Source organism: Ochotona curzoniae, unplaced genomic scaffold (assembly GCF_017591425.1).
Source record: "Ochotona curzoniae isolate NIBS_2020 unplaced genomic scaffold, NIBS_Ocur_1.0 contig_1014, whole genome shotgun sequence".
NCBI classification, from domain to species: Eukaryota; Metazoa; Chordata; class Mammalia; order Lagomorpha; family Ochotonidae; genus Ochotona; species Ochotona curzoniae.
The window spans coordinates 23681056-23698952 of NW_024464920.1; the positions used below are offsets into that span (position 1 = coordinate 23681056).

General features: G+C 36.5%; 1 protein-coding gene and 1 pseudogene across 5 annotated transcripts in view; one reads left to right on the forward strand and one right to left on the reverse strand.

Moving 5' to 3' along the window:
* OSBPL8 (oxysterol binding protein like 8) overlaps positions 1 to 17897 on the forward strand; it is a 150175-nt gene that overhangs the window by 122479 nt on the left and 9799 nt on the right. For all 5 annotated transcript variants that reach the window (XM_040981311.1, XM_040981329.1, XM_040981347.1 and 2 more), the window contains 9 exons: positions 3652 to 3733; positions 4623 to 4721; positions 6346 to 6442; positions 7154 to 7252; positions 9101 to 9198; positions 10772 to 10861; positions 12405 to 12541; positions 14114 to 14299; positions 14863 to 14950. In XM_040981311.1, the coding sequence (XP_040837245.1) occupies positions 3652 to 3733; positions 4623 to 4721; positions 6346 to 6442; positions 7154 to 7252; positions 9101 to 9198; positions 10772 to 10861; positions 12405 to 12541; positions 14114 to 14299; positions 14863 to 14950 (976 nt within the window). The remainder of the gene's footprint in view (positions 1 to 3651; positions 3734 to 4622; positions 4722 to 6345; positions 6443 to 7153; positions 7253 to 9100; positions 9199 to 10771; positions 10862 to 12404; positions 12542 to 14113; positions 14300 to 14862; positions 14951 to 17897) is intronic.
* Positions 5870 to 5967, reverse strand: LOC121164071 (annotated as a pseudogene).

Below are 17897 nucleotides of genomic sequence, written 5' to 3' on the forward strand. Positions count from 1 at the left end.
GGGTTAGGAGACCCGGTCCACGTCTGTCAGAGCAATTGTTGGAGAAACCTGCAAACTTTACCAGTGGCTTGGGTTTCTCTTCCAGATGTTAGCCCTGGCTCTGTCCTAGCAACCAAAGGTATTTTAGGGCACAGTGGACTGTTTGATGCTAAGTTCTAGCTTCACATCCTGATTTTTAAGAATATCAGTGTTTGTTTTCAGTTATTGTCTGTTACTTGCATAGACGAAAATCATTAGCAGAATCAAATATAAATTGATAAAGCTAAGCTAGAGAATTTTTTAAAATCCTCATAGGTAAAGTATTAACCTGCCTAAAATAAAAAAGAACTCTTAGATACTGAATGAAAATTATCACTAAAGATGAAAAGGTTGCAAGAAGTGACTGGAAAGTTCAAAAGCGAAGAAATAGAAATGGTTCTTAAATATGTAACCTTTATATAAGATTTTTAAAATGTGTTTATTCAAGCTATAATAAGATACTATATGGTTTTGATTTTAGAATATCCAAAAACGTTTATACCCCGGTTCTGCCCAAATCTTCCTTAGTTCATTATCAATATTTGTCTGAAATTACTGCCAGGTTCCCTGAATCACAGCAAGGTCTTCCTGAGATGTTCATTTTCCCAAATGCAGGGTTACACTTTTCCTGGCACTCCACCCTGCTGCCAACAGGCACTCTCATACGTTGTACAGTGATATATTCTAGCACTGTAACTTTGAATCTGACAGGTATATCAGAATGTTAGACATATTTATCCTTTCATCACTGATCCTACTTTTAGAAATAATGCCAATAGATGTAATTCCACATATATAAGATGACATACATGAAATAATGTTGTAACCATGTCTTAGTAACATATTAAATATAACCCACTGTTCAGCCACAGTTGCTGGTTAAATTATATGGGTTACATTCTTTAAAATGATATGGACAAAACTCCTGGTTTAAATATGTATAAAAGGAAGTAAGGTATAGAAAAGTGAGTGTATTTTGCTACCTCTTTCTAGAAAACAACTATATGGTCATATTTGCTGATTTGTGCTTAAAGAAAAAATGCTTTAAAAAGAAATTCTATAAGAAGGAACAATGTGGTGCAAGACATGTATACTGCTTTATATTGTTTAATCTTTTAAACTGGTTGTTTGTATGTAGAATTTAAGATAAAATTGAATAGTGAGAGAATTTAAGCCAAATAGTGAACAGGAGAAATAGTGCTTTTACTTTTGGAAAGTATGTTTCAAATTGGCACAATTGTCAGTATTCTTCTTCTACCTCATACCTTATCTTCAAAGATCACATTAGGGCAACCCTTTACCTGGTGGCTAAGATGCCCACTTCCACTGTCAGAGTGGGGCCACATCCCAGCTGCACGCTCAGTTCCAGCTTTGTGCTGATGTGCATTCTGCAGAGCAGTGAGGATTCAGATTGTTCAGTCTCTACCACCCACATGGGTGGCCTGAGTTCAGTTCCTGTCTCTTGACCTGGCCCAATTTGGGCCGTTGTAGGCATTTTGAAGCAAACCAACAAATGGCAGCTAATCAGCTCATTCTGTCTCTCTCTCTTTCTCTCTTTTCTTTCCTTCCTCTCTCCCTCCCTCTTTTCCCTGCCCCTTGTCCTCTACTCACCTCCCCTTCTCCCTCCCCCCTCTCCTTTTGCCTCTCCAAAAAGGAAAAAAAAAACCCCACCACATTAGACTTCAGACACACCTATGAAATACAAATAGCTGACTACAGTAAAAAGAAAATGACCAACTTCTCAATAAAATTCACTTCTTTTTTTAAAAAAGATTTTTTTTATTGGAAAGTCAGATACATAGAGAAGAGGAGAGGCAGAGAGGAAGATCTTCCATCTGATCACTGGTTCACTCCCCAAGTGGCCATAACAGCCGGAGGTGAGTTGATCCACACCCAGGAGCCAGGAGCCTCCTCTGGGTCTTTCATGTGCAGGTGCAGGGTCCCAACGCTTTGGGCCATCCTCAACTGCTTTCCCAGGCCACAAGCGGGGAGCTGGATGGGAAGCATGAATACCAACATGCGAACCAGCATCGATATGGGTTCCTGGTACATTCAAGACAGGAACTTTAGCTGCTAGGCTACTACTCCAAGCCCTCTTTTTTTTTTTAATAGATCTGTTTATTTTTATTGAAAAGTTATATATACAGAGATGAAGATCTTCGATCTGTCCACTAGTTCATTCCCCAAGTGGCTACAACAGCCAGAACTGAGCTGATCTGAAGCCAAGAGCTGGGTACCTCCTCTAAGTCTTGCACATGGATGCAGGGTCCAAAGCTTTGGGCCATCCTTGACTACTTTCCCAGGCTACAAATAGGGAGCTGAATGGGAAGCGGGGCACTGGGATACAAACCGGTGCCTATATGGGATCCCTGTGTGTTCAAGGCAAGGACTTTAGCCTCTAGGCTATTACTCTGGGCCCAGAATTCACTTCTAATACACTTCATCAACATTTCATAAAATTTTCAACAATAGCAGAAATATGGGCCAGTGTTGTAACTCAAAAGCCTAATAATCCTCCACTTGCTAATGCCGTCATCCATGAGAACACTGGTTTGTGTCTTGGCTGCTTCACTTGAACCCAGCTCCATGCTAATGATCTAGGAAAGCAACAAAACAGATGGCACATGTGCCTGGGCCCCTGTACTCACCTGAAAGACCAGGGGAAAGGTCCTAGCTCCTGACTGGATCAGCTCCTGCTGGCCATTGCAGCCATTTGAGGGGTGAATCAAAGGGTGGAAGATTCCTCTCTCTGTCTCCTTCTCTCTGTTAATCTGCCTTTCAAATAAAAATAAATAAATCTTTTTTAAAACAAGACAGAACAACAACAAAACAAAATGGAAAAAGCAAAAATGGCAGGAAGGTAACTATGTTATATCCTAAAATTTCTTCTTTACTAATGAAAATTGCTCTTTGATTATCCATTGTAGTGGTGGAGTTGATTTGCTTCATAAAGTCAGTCATTGGCATCCAAGGGGACATAAAAGAATAAAAATGAATTAAAACCTGTTCAATTTGGCTTAAATGATTTTAATTCTATTTCATGTTTGTACTGTGCAAAATGTGTGCTAGAGGCTGGGTATTCACACAGTTTTGTAGTCAGAGAAAAGCCGACATGACTGTCATCCTCCTTCCATGTTCTATGTAACACTCGCAGCTATTGTTACCTGTCTCCTATCACATCAGTGATAAGAATGGTGAGAATCGACTCATCCAGTGAGCAGTGGCTCTTTGCTAATCAATCTATGGTGTGAAAACCTCTAATAAAATTGTTGATGAGGCTATTTGCCCACTCACCATCACTCCAGTTGTAAGGCATTACAAAAGTGTATACATCTCCAAACCCATTTATGTTTTTCAACTTTAAAGAAATTTGAGCAACATCTTGGGTCCTACAGAACTCCGTTTGAGAAACCTTGTTTTAGAGAGGTCTCATGTACTACTTCAGCCAAGATAAGAAGGGAAAACAGTGAAACAAAAACAACTTTTAGATCAGTCTACATGGTTGGTTTTGCCATCTGTTTTAAGTATGAATTATATTTTCCAAGTAGATCTTATGCTCACTTATTTGCTCATAAATACGAAGGAATAAGCTATATTGTATAAAATGTTTAGGGTTATCATTTTGTTTTTTAGGGCTGCTCTTGAAGAGAATCCTTATTTCCGTTTGAAGAAAGTAGTGAAATGGTATTTGTCAGGATTTTATAAAAAGCCAAAGGTAATGTTCATATTTTGCTTTTTTAAGGTTTCTATGAATTATTTATTTTTATGAAGTCCTTATTTTTTAATGCAATCTTAAGATTAATTATTAATTTTATTCCTTAACCTCTTTAGCTTTTCAAAACACTTGATCTTTTAAATTCATATTGTGATTGAAGCCTTTATTTTATTTCGTCTAAATTTCATTTAATGCAATTTTTTTAAACTATAGTATTTGAGGACCAGGTGTGGTAGCCTAGTGGCTAAAATCCTCACCTTGCACATGCCGGGATCCTATATGGATCACCCTTCGTGTCCCGGCAGCTCCACTTTCTGTCCAGCTCCCTGCTTGTGGCCTGGGAAAACAGCAGAGGATGGCTCAAAGCCTTGGGACACTGTACCTGTGTGGGAGACCCAGAAGAAGCTCTTGGTTTCAGATTGTCTTAGCACTAGCTGTTACCACCACTTGGGGAGTGAACCAACAGATGGAAGATCCTTTCCTCTGCCTCTCCTTATCTCTGTAATTCTGACTTTCCAATAAAAAATAGTAAAATCTTGGGGAAAAAAAACCCTTAAATTTCAAAGAGAAAACCAAGCGAGGAGTTATAGGCTACTTCACTCCCCAAATGCCCACAGTGGCTGCAACTGAAATTGGTAGCCAGTTTCCCATATAGGGGCAGGAAATCAATTATTTGAACCATCACTGCTGTCTTCTGGGGTTGCGTTAGCTGGAAACTGGAGGCAGGAGCATGAGCTGGAATTGGACCCAAGTTACTGGTATATGAGATGCACAGATCTTAACCACTAAGCTGAAGGCCTGCTCCTACTGTGAAAGAATCAAGATGGCTTGATGATGCAATTGCTTTGAATATTTTCTGTTTGTAACTGAACTTTTTTCCCCCCACTAGGGGTTGAAGAAACCTTATAATCCTATTCTTGGGGAAACTTTCCGTTGTTTATGGATTCATCCCAGAACGAACAGCAAAACTTTCTATATTGCTGAACAGGTATTACAAATGCGTGTTACAGAACCAAAACTTGCCTGGAAATTGCTGAGATATTTCTATAGAAAATATTAGCTCAGTAAACTTTGTTCAGTGAACATTTGGTAAACCTTTAACCTTTCAGTACTATATACTACTAAATGCCATATCCCTAAGTATTATAGTCATAGAACCTTTATAATGTTTCTTCTTCCCTCTTCCCACCACCCCACCCCTTTTTGGGATGGGGGACGAGCTCACATTTCCCAAATATTCTTATTTACCATGCTTAAAATTCTTCACTGACTCTAATTCCAAAATCAAATTTATTCCTTTTGGTTTGGCATTCAAGATCCTCCATAATTTTCCAAATGTTCTCAAATAAATGCCTCTCTATCCCCCCCACATTAGTTAAACCTATGCATTCACTTACAGATAACCTGATCTCACACGCTTGCCTCATTGTTTTAATTCTCCCACCCCAATATTTCTTCATAACTATTGCTTACCTAAACAACCCTTCAGATCAAGATAACCAGGGCTACTAATGATTTTTTCCCCACAATAAAATGTATTATTAATGAAGCTGTTGTTTTAATATATCTGCATTTATGATTTTGGTCTTCTCTGTGTGCACAAACTTTAGGAATATGGATTGTGTTTAAATAATAGTGACTCCTTATGATAATAATTTGCACCTTGGGTGTGAGGATGAGAAGAACACATATTCTAAAGAATAAACTTTTTTCCTAGGTATTTTGACACACTCTTCAGATTGAAACAACTTACCTATATTGATTTGTTTTAAAATAATGACTGTTCACAACACCTCATTTACTTCATTATAATTCTTTACAAAATTGAAAAGCATGAGATTTAATTGATTTCAGATATATCTGACATCAAAACACTTAAGATGCACATAGTTTTTAAAAATTATAATTTATTACAACATATTTGTCAAAGCTTTTTGTAGTCATTTCAGTAATCTATGAAGATTAGCTACTTTATTTGTTACGCATTGCTGCATAAAACTTTACTACTAAAACTGAATGGATTAATTATCTCGTATGATGAGAGTGAAGATTTTGGGAGCTGCTTAGCCAGATGATTCTGACTCAGCTCTCTCGAGAGGTTCCACTCATTCCTTCAGCCAGTTTTGTGATCATCTGTAGGATTAACTGGGCTTCTTTTGTGTGTGTGTTGCACAGGAGCCATGCTAATCTCTGTATCGTTCCAATTTTAGTGTTAGTGCAACTAAAGTGAGGACTGAAGGGTCACTTCTAAGCTCTTCTAATCGCAACTGACAAGTAAACTTGATTTCTAGCCACATGAGCCTCAATAGGATTTCTCACAATATAGAATTTTTCAGATTAAATGAGAGAAAGAAGTTGCATTATAATTAATTTTAGAAATGATATAGTAACACTTATGTATGAACCAACATTGATACAACATGAGAGGGGCCTGACAATTGGTGAGAATAAAGGGAGGTGAACTTCCTTTGGAGACAGAGATCAGTGCAAACATCAGTATTTTCAATTTAGTACTTACAAAGATTTCTTCTTACTCATTATAAAACTTAAACTTTTGATACGTACAAGAATGTGTTTATGTTATTACATATTATGTTTTTCCTGTTTCATAGGTGTCTCATCATCCACCAATATCCGCCTTTTATGTTAGTAACCGAAAAGATGGATTTTGCCTTAGTGGTAGTATCCTGGCTAAGTCCAAGTTCTATGGTGAGTTTTTCCTTGTCCCGAACAGCACCCTGTCCAAGGATATGTTATTTGCTGGTGGACTGTTATTTGGACTGGTTTATGTGCTGTTTTCTACAAGTGACTTATATGTCCCTTTAAGTATCTCCCTTACTTGAATAGCCTTTTTAACATGTTCATAGAGACAATGACTCATTTTCCTATTAACTATTCAACAAAAAATGTGTGAACTCATCAGAGATGTTACTTAGGAAAAAACACAATGGTTGCCCATTATGACACTGCTGTCATCTAAATGTAACTGAGGACCTGTCTATTTTAGTCTTTGAATATATACACTGAAAGAACATTCAGCTTAGAATCAGTCATTAATGACCATTTGTGTTGCATAAAATAACATGCCAGAATCTTCCAATAACACAAGTATTTAAAGCTTACAGATAGGAAACAAACTTTCTGCTTTAAAATAAGCTACACCTTAAAATGTTTCACTGACTGTTCTACATCTTTAAGGTTTTTGTTAGAATCTTCATTTTAAAAACATAATATGCAAATAACTGTTTTCGAATGTACTAGTTTTTAGGAATATAAATATATGAAATAATTAATACATGTTTGAGCATTTTGAGATTAAAACATTATTTTCAGTCTAGTGTGGATGTCTGGTAGATATCTTAAATACAGTTTGCTTCTTTGAATTGTCATCATAAAATTCGATATATAATAATCTTTCAGGAAACTCACTCTCTGCAATATTAGAAGGAGAAGCCCGATTAACTTTCTTGAACAGAGGCGAGGATTATGTAATGACAATGCCATACGCTCATTGTAAAGGTAAATCTTTTCAGTACTTGGATATCCTTTAAATCTTTCTAAATAAATATGCATGGTTTTAATTTATTATGTTTTGAGATTGATGGTATCAACATTTGCTTGAAAGTGTGCTTGATTCACAGACTTTTTTTTTTTAAACAAATTCTTAGCCCTTAGAGGTGGCATGTTTTCAACATACCCAGGCTCTTTATTGTTGTCACAGATAACTTTTTTTTTTAAGATTTATTTATTATTATTACAAAGTCAGAAATACAGAGAGGAGAAGAGACAGAGAAGATCCTCCATCCAATGGTTTACTTCCCAAGTGACCGCAACAGCTGGAGCTGAGCCAATCTGAAGCCAGGATCCAGGAGCTATTCTGCTATCACACCAGGCCCGATTCACAGACCCTTAAGATTATTGTTACTATCACCTGAATTTATCTGTGGTCCATGAATTTACCCATAAGAAACTTATCCATGATAAATTTTTTAGGCAGAAAAAAAGACTGGTTGATAATCATGGACTTCCTTTACATTTTCTTTATCTGAAAGTTTGGAAATTTGATGAAAATTATTTTGGAATCCTTAAAAAAGTGATTTTCAGCTTCTTGTAGTACTAACCTTTAATAATATTTATCATTGGGCCTGGTACGATGGTGTAGTGGTTAAAGTCCTTGCCTTACATGCGCCGGGATGCCATATGGGCGCCGGTTCAAATCCCAGTGGCCCCACTTCCCATCCTGCTCCCTGCTTGTGGCCTGGGAAAGCAGTCAAGGATGGCTCAAAACCTTAGAACCCTGCACCTGTGTGGGAGAACCCGGAAGAGGCTCCTGGCTCCCGTTTTTGGATTGGCTCCGCTCCAAACTTCTGTTCTCTTAAACCGTTTTATACAATAAATAACAGAAAAATTGCATGGTCTTTTTCAGTGATTTGTTTGTCTTCTTTCCTATACAATTGATTTGTTTTCTTTGCTATACAATTGATTTTTGTTATTTACTGTTTATCTATAACATTGCTGCAGACACTAACTTACTAAATACTGAACCATTGCTTCTTAGCGGCAAAGGAGCTTGCATTCCCTTGAGCCTCTTGTCATGTTTTTATCAATCAAGTGGTAAAAAGTCTCGGTTTTTGTGTTTACATATTAGACATTTATTTAGTTATTACATTAGCTATAAATTGCTGATTTGCTAACATTGAAGTAACAGGCAACAAACAACCCTAAAATTCATGCCTTCACCAAATTTTATCACACAAAGTAGTCTGTAAGGTATGACACAACCTTTGTATACTTAGGAACATTCAGTAGCAATTTAACATTATACTTGTGGTCAGACACAGGCATTTGCAGAATGGGGAAAAATTGAATCACCCAGAGTGCATGCTTCCAGCTGAGGCTGAACAAGACAACACCACCTCATCTAGTAAAAAAAAAAGTGCCCTTTTTGCTGTATATTTTGTGTTACCTTCTTTGAATTTTCGTTCTCTTTCTTGGTGGTTTTTGTTTGTTTGTTTGTTATTGTAAGGTAACTGACCCAGAAGGTGGTGTTGGCCTTGGTGATTCAAATTTTTTACTATCCTGTGCATGCCTGTGCACGACTGTGAAAGTACTGTGGATATTGATTTGGAGGATACTAATACTTTTTAGTAAGTGTGTAAATTTGCAAATATGAAATCTATGCATTTTCATGTGCTGTTATCTATTTACATCTTACAAAGTCAGCTTTATGTTTATGTTAAAGGATTTTATTGAATGAGGAACAATGCTCTTGAATTAAAGTTTCTCTGGGAGATTAAATTACAGAGTTCTACTTAATATTGCTAGTATATATCTCTTGTCAACATTTCGTCGATTTTTTTACTTTAGGAATTCTTTATGGCACGATGACACTGGAGCTTGGTGGAACAGTCAATATTACATGTCAAAAAACTGGATACAGTGCAATACTGGAATTTAAACTAAAGGTTAGTAGAAACTAGTAGGAGATTGTCACCTAATGGAAGGGGAGCTATGCCAGAAATATGGACCAAACAGTGCACTTTTGTTTCTGATGTAAGAATACAATTCATGCTAAGTCAGGGATCATGGAACACGGTACAAGCAAGGTGAATATTTTGAAATAACCTAAAACAGTATCTTTGGAAAATTTAAGTAGCTTGCAAGTGCACCATGTTTTATTTTTAATTAATAATGTTGTTAGTATTGTATATGATGTATTATTTAAGAAGTGATTAGATAGAAAATTTTCAGTAAATTAGTGTTTTATAAAGCAGAGGTATGTGTCAGTTTGCACTCTAGCTGTATACAAAAGATACAGTTTTATTAGTTAATGTCTTTATAAAACAAACTAATTTAAAACTCATAGTCTTAGAGATAGTCATGTTCTGATTGTTCTGGGTTCTGTGAGTCAGCAATTTGGACAGAACATATTGGAAATGTCAAGTCACTATCGTCCAAGGTCCAGAGCCTCAGACTTACTGCCTCTGGGGGATGCTGCACATGGAACTGGAATCATTTGATGTTTAGCACAACATGACAGCTTCAAGGGAGTGAGGCTTCTTACCTGGTAGCTTAGGGTTTCCAAGTATAAGCATCCAAGTGAACAAGGCAGAAGCTGCTTGGCCTCAGAAGCCAAATTATGTTGCCTCCCTCATCCTCTGTTGCTTAAAGACTTGCAAGCCTACTCAGATGTAAATGGAAAGAATGGAAAACTGCCATGGTCTCACTGAGGGGAGAACAGGTGGACTAGAGGGAAGCGTGCAGATTACTGAGGCCACCTTTGGTACATTGTCTCTGCCTGGGAGTGAAAGTAAAATTTGAGACATGCCAGTGTCAGTTGTTACAAGATGATACGTTTTATCAAGATAAGCATTTCATAGATGATACAATATTTATGAATACATTATTCCCATATGAGTATTCAACTTCAGTAAAAAATGTTGTTTGATATAATGCCTGAATTTTTTTCACGTTCACCAATTTTTGTCTTTATAGTGATAATAATACTTAAAATTCATGATGACAGAGTGTTGAATAACTTACAACATGAATATGTATCACTGCACTGGAGTATCAGACGTTTCTCTCAAAAGACAGATATTGATAAAGTGTGCCAAATGCAAATGATCTCAAAATTATTCCTTTTTATTTTCTTTATTGGTAGATTGTTTTATTATGGATTTATTTTGTTTTAAAGTTAATTGTTGTAGATGATAACAGCCTTACATTTACTAAGTTATTATAGCTTAGGGTATTGTCTCAGTGATAGGGCCAAGTGCTGAGAGGAAGGAGAGAGCATGGAATTGGGGCTGCTCAGTACATGACTCAAGGTCTTCTGTAGTATTCATTTGGGTATCACATTGTATGGGTTTTTTTCCTATACCATTTCACGTTTCTTTTTAACTAAACATTTCTAATTAAAATTTGAGTCAGTAGTTTATCATTTGTGCCTTCAAAAACACTTTAATAATAAAATTGCTTTTGTTGTTTGTTCAATATCGTATATAAGTTAAAATGCTTAACATTTTCTTTTTAAAGCCATTTTTAGGAAGTAGTGATTGTGTTAATCAAATATCAGGGAAGCTTAAATTGGGAAAAGAAGTCCTAGCTACTTTGGAAGGCCATTGGGTAAGTGTTTTTATAGAAAATATTAGTGTTACAGAAAGGACTTTCTAGGAAAAAAAATTAGAATGTTTTAAAAAAATAAAAAGTTACTCCATTGCTAAAAGTGTCACTGTTTAGTATAACCTTTAGCTTAACAGCAGATATTTAGGAGTTGGTGTATTATGACATTTATTTATTTTTTGAAATATGTCATTTTTTCTAAATTTTTAAAATGATAGAAATGGTTAACATGCCACAATGACATCCTTCATTCTTTTAAAAAATGATTTATACTAGCTCCTTGAATGTTTGATACACAGCCATGTGGGTTGGTTTGTAGGAATCCATTTTGTTATTGTTTGTACTGTCTCCATTTTACAGAGGAGGAAACTGAGGCACAGAGGGTTTAGTAGTTTTTCAAAGCATGTCACAAGAATTCTAGCCAGGGATTGCTGCTGCAGGACTGTGCTTCTGTGTGCAGCCCTGTGCTCCTCACCCAGAAGGAAGAGGCATAGGTAGTGCCAGTTAGAACGGGTATTTCTCGTAGAGAAACGTGGAAAGGATACAGTGGAGGATGAGAGTCGTGGCTTTTTCTCAGATTTCTTCCAACCTAAGTGTGTATGTGTATCGTTTAATTAAGACGAACATCATTGACTGCAAAGGAGCAGAGTGCTTCCTCAGTGCACTTTTACTGTGAACACAGAGTATAGCCTGTGCTCACTATAACCAGAAAAGGGTGAGAAATAGAAGAAAATGAAACTGGATTTGGGGACATTTCTAAGCGGTCACATACATGCTGCAAACAATTTTAATTGAGTTGTTAATATCCTTTGGAGAAAAGATAAATTAAACTTTCAAAAAATGCAGTTTTTAAGATTGTATTCAAATTTGTAATGCCAAGAAGCCTCTTTCAGGTTTTTCTGTATACATGTTAAGTCCATGGACAGCCAATAGCATTACATTTTAGTTGCACTAGGCCCTATTTTGAGAGTTCACAAATGGCTGTTAACATTTGGCATGTGATGTGTGATATTTGCTTATCTTAATTTTTCAAAAAATAACAGATTTAGGACTTTTGGAGGCAGTGCTACTTGTGCTTTTGTTTAAATGTATTTTTAAAATGGGGGTGAGATGAAGACAAAACAAAAGTGGGACACGGGCATTTAACTTAGTGTTAAGTCACCCTGTAGGATTGTCTGGATTCAATTCCCAGTGGTAATCTCAATTCCGTTTTCCTGCTAACATGTACTCTGAATTCCCTATGGAAGACATGGATTGCGTTTGCAGCTCCCAACTTCAGGCCAGCCCCAAACATTGTGCACCCTTGGAGACTGAGCTGTCTCACTCTTAATGTCTCCCTATTAAATAAGAAAGTAGAATGATTAATAAATAATACATGTTCAGTGTGGTAAGCTGTAGATTTCAGGAATAGGAAGATAATATTATTTTTGCTTTGCTATATAATCCTACTCTAAGTAAAGATAAATTTATTATTTATAACTTGCGATTTTAAAAAGTCCCACTCTAAATATCTCTCAGGAATGATTTTTAATTTCTTTAAATTTAGGATAGTGAAGTTTTTATCAATGACAAAAAGACAGATAATTCTGAGGTTTTCTGGAATCCAACACCTGACATTAAGCAGTGGAGATTAATAAGGCACACTGTGAAATTTGAAGAACAGGGAGATTTTGAATCGGAGAAGTGAGTATACCATTTTTTATGCTAACTTCATGAACGTTAAAGAATATTCTTTATGTCCATCAGTGGTATGGTCGGTTTTCTCTATCTTCTAATATTTTCATCCAGTAAAATAGTTTGCAATTTGTGTGATGTGAAAGTATGCTGTTTTGATGAGTACCAAATAAATGCAATGCAAATCAGTTTGTTTTCTACAGCTCAAAACTAAAACTCATCTACCTTGCTGTACTTTCTTGCCCTAGCGTCTTAAAGCATTAAATGAAAAAACCTTTTTATTGATACAAAATGGTAGAACTAATGATTCGCTGTTTCTGCCTGTTTATGCTCATCTGGTGTAGATATATAGAACTGTAGGCGAATGGAAGTAGGTTCTACTTTTATTCCAGCCTCTGAGACGTAAGAAAAACACACTGGCTGTGCATGTACTGGCTTCCAAGGGATGTACATTAGCTGGCTAATAATTAAAGCCAGAATTTCTGTTCTTTAGTGAAGAAATTCTTACTAGATTACTTATACTTTTATGTTGAAACTCAGGTATGTATATTGCCCTATTTTATGCTAATGTCTCTGTGTTAGAAGGAGGTTTCTGTTAAAACATCTTGCTAGGCACTTTGTATATATCAGACTACTTAGCTCTTAGGACACATTATCGCATGCTTATCATTTGTCTCATTGGAACTCAAGTTTATATATTCTTTTCCTTCTGTGCTCAAAATTTAGGTCAGAAATAGAAAAATAATATGTATACCAGTTATAAAAATTTTGTTTCAGCTATAATTTTAAATGCTATTCTTTATCCACAGCCAAGCTTTGTCAAGGTATACGATTTTTGAGATGTGTATATAACTCAAAATGTTATAAAAATGAGGAAACTACACACAAGAAACGTTAAGGCCGCAGCAGAGATGTGGCAGATCCAGCATTTATTCCAAGTCTGCCAGATTTCAGTTTTTGTTCTTTGATTTTGAACATGATGACTTTCCTTATGGATGGGATATAAATGATATACTCTGACTTAACTGATGGCTAAACTTTAGTAGGGGAAATCACTTTACTGCAATAGTAAAGGATTTTCAACACTGCATATTAAAGTAATCTGGGAAGCACCTTCAGAATAATAACAATTTAAAAAATACTTGAGCCCACTGCTAAGTATTTTTTAAAAGTTTTCTGAAAAATCACACATTGAAAGTTCAGAAGTGCTGCATTATAATAATGAATCTTTATGAAGCCAAGGAAGCTTAAACAGAATGTTTGAAAATCATCTATGGAGCTTGGTAAAAATGTGAATTCTTGAGCTCTAACTTCATTACATTCCTATCATCTGGAGTCAGTAACATTTACTACCATATGTTTAAGATCCCATATAATACATTGTCTTGCCAAGAAAAAATCATTTTTTACTCAAAGAATGGAATTTTCATAATTTGACTCATTCCTAAATGTATGAGCAAAGCTTTATTAAAGTTTGAGGTCTAAATAAGCGTCATTTTTCTCTCATGAGGATACAAGCCTATCCTGAATTGATTTGATTTTCTGTGCCTTTTTCTCATAATATGTTTGCATATGTATTAGACTTTGGCAGCGGGTAACTCGGGCCATAAATGCCAAAGACCAAACTGAAGCTACCCAAGAGAAATACGTCCTGGAAGAAGCTCAAAGGCAAGCAACCAGAGATCGCAAAACAAAAAATGAAGAGTGGACTTGCAAGTTGTTTGAACTTGATCCACTTACAGGAGAATGGCATTACAGGTTTGCAGAGTAAGTAATCAAAGACAGTTTTGCCTGTTTTTAATTTATTTGAAAGTCAGAGAGATCGAGACAAATAAAGAGAGCTCCTATCCCGTGGTTCACTCCCCAAATGATAACAGTCCCTAACGGACAGAAGCTGATAGCCAACAGCTGCATACCCTGAACCCTCCAAGACTGCAGGATTAGCAGGGTTCTAGGTTCCAGCAGTTGTGGTGAGCGTAGGCAGTCCACTAGGGGATGGAGGGATTCCAACAGGTACCTTAACCACTAAGCCAATTGCCAGCCTTCGTAAAAAGAGTTTAAAAAACGTGTTAACATCATTTGTTGTTTTCATTTCTAAAATATATGTTAGTTGCAGTAGATTTTATTAAACCATAAATTAATGTGAGAATTTGAACTTGATGTTCCATTCATTATAAATTTGACTGCAGTTAACCTTTGAAATAAGCTGAGAATCAGAATATTAGATATGGGAGAAATCTTAATATTAACACTATGGTTATAATTATTAATGCAGATTTAACATTTGAATAGACATTAAACAGTGATATATATTTTTGTCATTTAAATAGCACTCGTCCCTGGGACCCACTTAATGATATGATACAGTTTGAAAAAGATGGTGTTATCCAGACCAAAGTGAAGCATCGTACTCCAATGGTATGTAACACAAAGGTAACTAGATGTGGCAGGCACATAACTTTGTTAAATCTTCAGTATTCTATAGCAGCCAATCTGGGGTGAGTATAATGGAAGAATATTAACTCCAGGTCTATGTAATTCCCAAAACATATCACAGGCAACTTATTTATTTATTACTTAAAGATTTATTTTTATTGGAAAGGCAGATTTACAGAGAGAGGAGATACACAGAGAAAGATCTTTTGTCCTCTGGTTTACTCCCCAAGTAGCTGCAATGGACAGAGCTGAGCCTATTTGAAGCCAGGAGCTTCTTCCATGTCTCCCACTTGGGTACAGGATCCTAAGGCTTGGGCCATCTGTTTCTGCTTTTCCCAGGCCACAGGCAGGTAGCTGGATGCGAAGTAGAACAGCAGGGACACAAACCAGCACCCAAATGGGATCCCAGAGCATGGATGGCAAGGATTTACTTATGGAACCATCATACCAAGTCCACATACAACATATTTCTAATATACACAAAATGAAAGGAGAAACGAGTCAAAATAATTCATTACAGGAATCTCAGCATAAAAGAAAGCAATAATACAGTTATTGAAGGGGAAAAAAGGCCTAAGGCATACAGAAAATATAAAAATGGCAGAGTTACACAGCCTTCCTTTTTAGTAATTGCTGTACATGTAAATGAATTAAATTCTGAACAAAAGTCACATTGATGGAAAGATTGAATACACATGACCAGTTATCTGCTCTCTATAGTAAATTCACAGAAGATGCATTCTTTTCTAGTGCACATAGGACATTCTTTAAGACAATACATGTATGTATATCGATACATTCTTTCCAAAGTTGATATGGAGTATCCTCTGGTATGGAATGAATCTAGAAATCAATCACAGAAAAGAAGGTTGAGAAACTTTAAAATATAAGGAAATTAAGCAGTACATGGCTAAAGAAAAACAGTGGGCCAAAGAATAACACCAGAATTGGAGAAAGACACACGAAGTGACTGGAGACCAAAAGTAAAATAGAAAACACTTGGATAAAACAATGGAACACTGCAAAATTTATGGGATGTTGCAAACTTAATACTCAGAGAGGACTACAATTGTGAGTGCATGTGTCAAAAAGAGAAATCTTAAATTAGTTGGCTAGCTTCACATCACGAGGAAATAGAAAAGAGGAGAGCCAACTAAACAAAAAGCTAAGAGAAGCTGGAAGATAGACTAGCGTGGGGATGAGCAGTATGGAGAGTGGAAAAAGTCAGTGAAACACAAAGTTGCTTGTTTGACAAGATGAGGAAATTGCAAGCCATTGGCTAGCTTAAGGAAGATAAAGTAAGTAAGTAAATAAGAGGAAACAAATGACCAAAATCAGAAATATATATGCGGACATCAGTGAACTTACAGAAATAAAAGGATTATAAGTGAATATTATTAACAATTTTATGCCAACAAATTAGGTAACCTAAATCAAAAGGAATTTATTTCTGGAATAATAGCAAATAAAGAATTTATTTAATTTATATAAATAAAGAATTTATATCTAATAATACAAAGAAGAATTCAGATAGCTTGACTAGTGAATCCTACCAGTCTTGTGAAGTAGAACAAACACCACTCCTCAAGCTCTTCCAAAAAGCAAGATAGGAATACTTCATCACTCCTTCAGTAAGACCAGCATTATTCTGATATCATATGGATTTAGAAATCTTCAGCAAAATACTTGTAAACTAAATCTAGCAGCATATTTAAAAGATTGCATGTGACAGAGGGATTTACTCCAAGAATGCAAGGATGATTAGCACAAGGAAGTCAATATAGTGTATCCAGGCAAAGGATTGATGGGATACCTGATCATCTCAATTGATACCATAAAAGCAATGAGCAGGGGCTGGCACGGTAGCATAGCAAGCTCACCTCCACCTGAAGAAGAGCCACCAGGACTAGAACCAGCACCCATAGGAGATGCTGGTGCTGCTGGAGGAGACTGGAGGAGACTTAGCCTGCTATACCAAAATACAGTGCCAGCCCTGGGTGACAGGGCTCTCTATGGAGAAAATCTTCAAAGAATCTACAAAAGAGCTACTAGAGCAAAAGAATGAATTCAACAGTTATAGCCACACTTGAAGATTGGTTGTAATTATGTATGCCTGAGAAACAGGAGGGGACGGCCTAAGTCCCTAGAACCCTGCACCTGTGTGGAAGACCCAGAAGAAGCTCCTGGCTCCTGGCTCAGCTCTGGCCATTGCAATTTGGGGAGTGAATCAAAAGATGGAAGACCTCTCTGTCTTTCCTTCTCTTGTTAAGTCTGCCTCTCCAATAAAATTAAACAAATCTTAAAAAAAAAAAGTGTGATAGTGATATAAGTGTAAACATACAGACAAGTAAAACCAATATGTGTAGGTGCATTTGTTTTTTACAATGACCAGATGGGATACTGACACTGTAGTCTGTGGCTTAACTTACTGTGCCACAGGACCCCCCAGCCCCCCCCCCACCACTCCCTTGTCATTTTAGACTTTATCAGTCCTCAGTTTGGACCTATTCTAATAATGCATTTGTATATGTGTACATGCACATGTGAGTGCATGCATGCTTAGATTTTATTTATTTGAAAGAATTACAAAGAGAGGGAGAGACAAGAGAGGGAGATCTTCTATCCACTGGTTAGTTAACTCCAGTGGTCAGGACTTTAGTAAGGCTTGAGCTAGAATTTAATCTGGGTCTCCCATGTGGGTTGCAGTGGTGCAAGCACTTGGGCCAATTTTTGCTTTCCCAGGAATTTAACAGAAAGCTAAATCAAAAGCAGAACAGCCAAGGCATAAAATGGTACCAATACGAGATACTGGTGCTGCAGGGTTAGTAGCTTTCACAGCAACACCACAACCCTGGTCCCAATAAAGTGGTTTTGCATTCTAAATGTTACATGTTTGTTCCCAGCATTTGAAATAAGAGTGTGGGCTGAA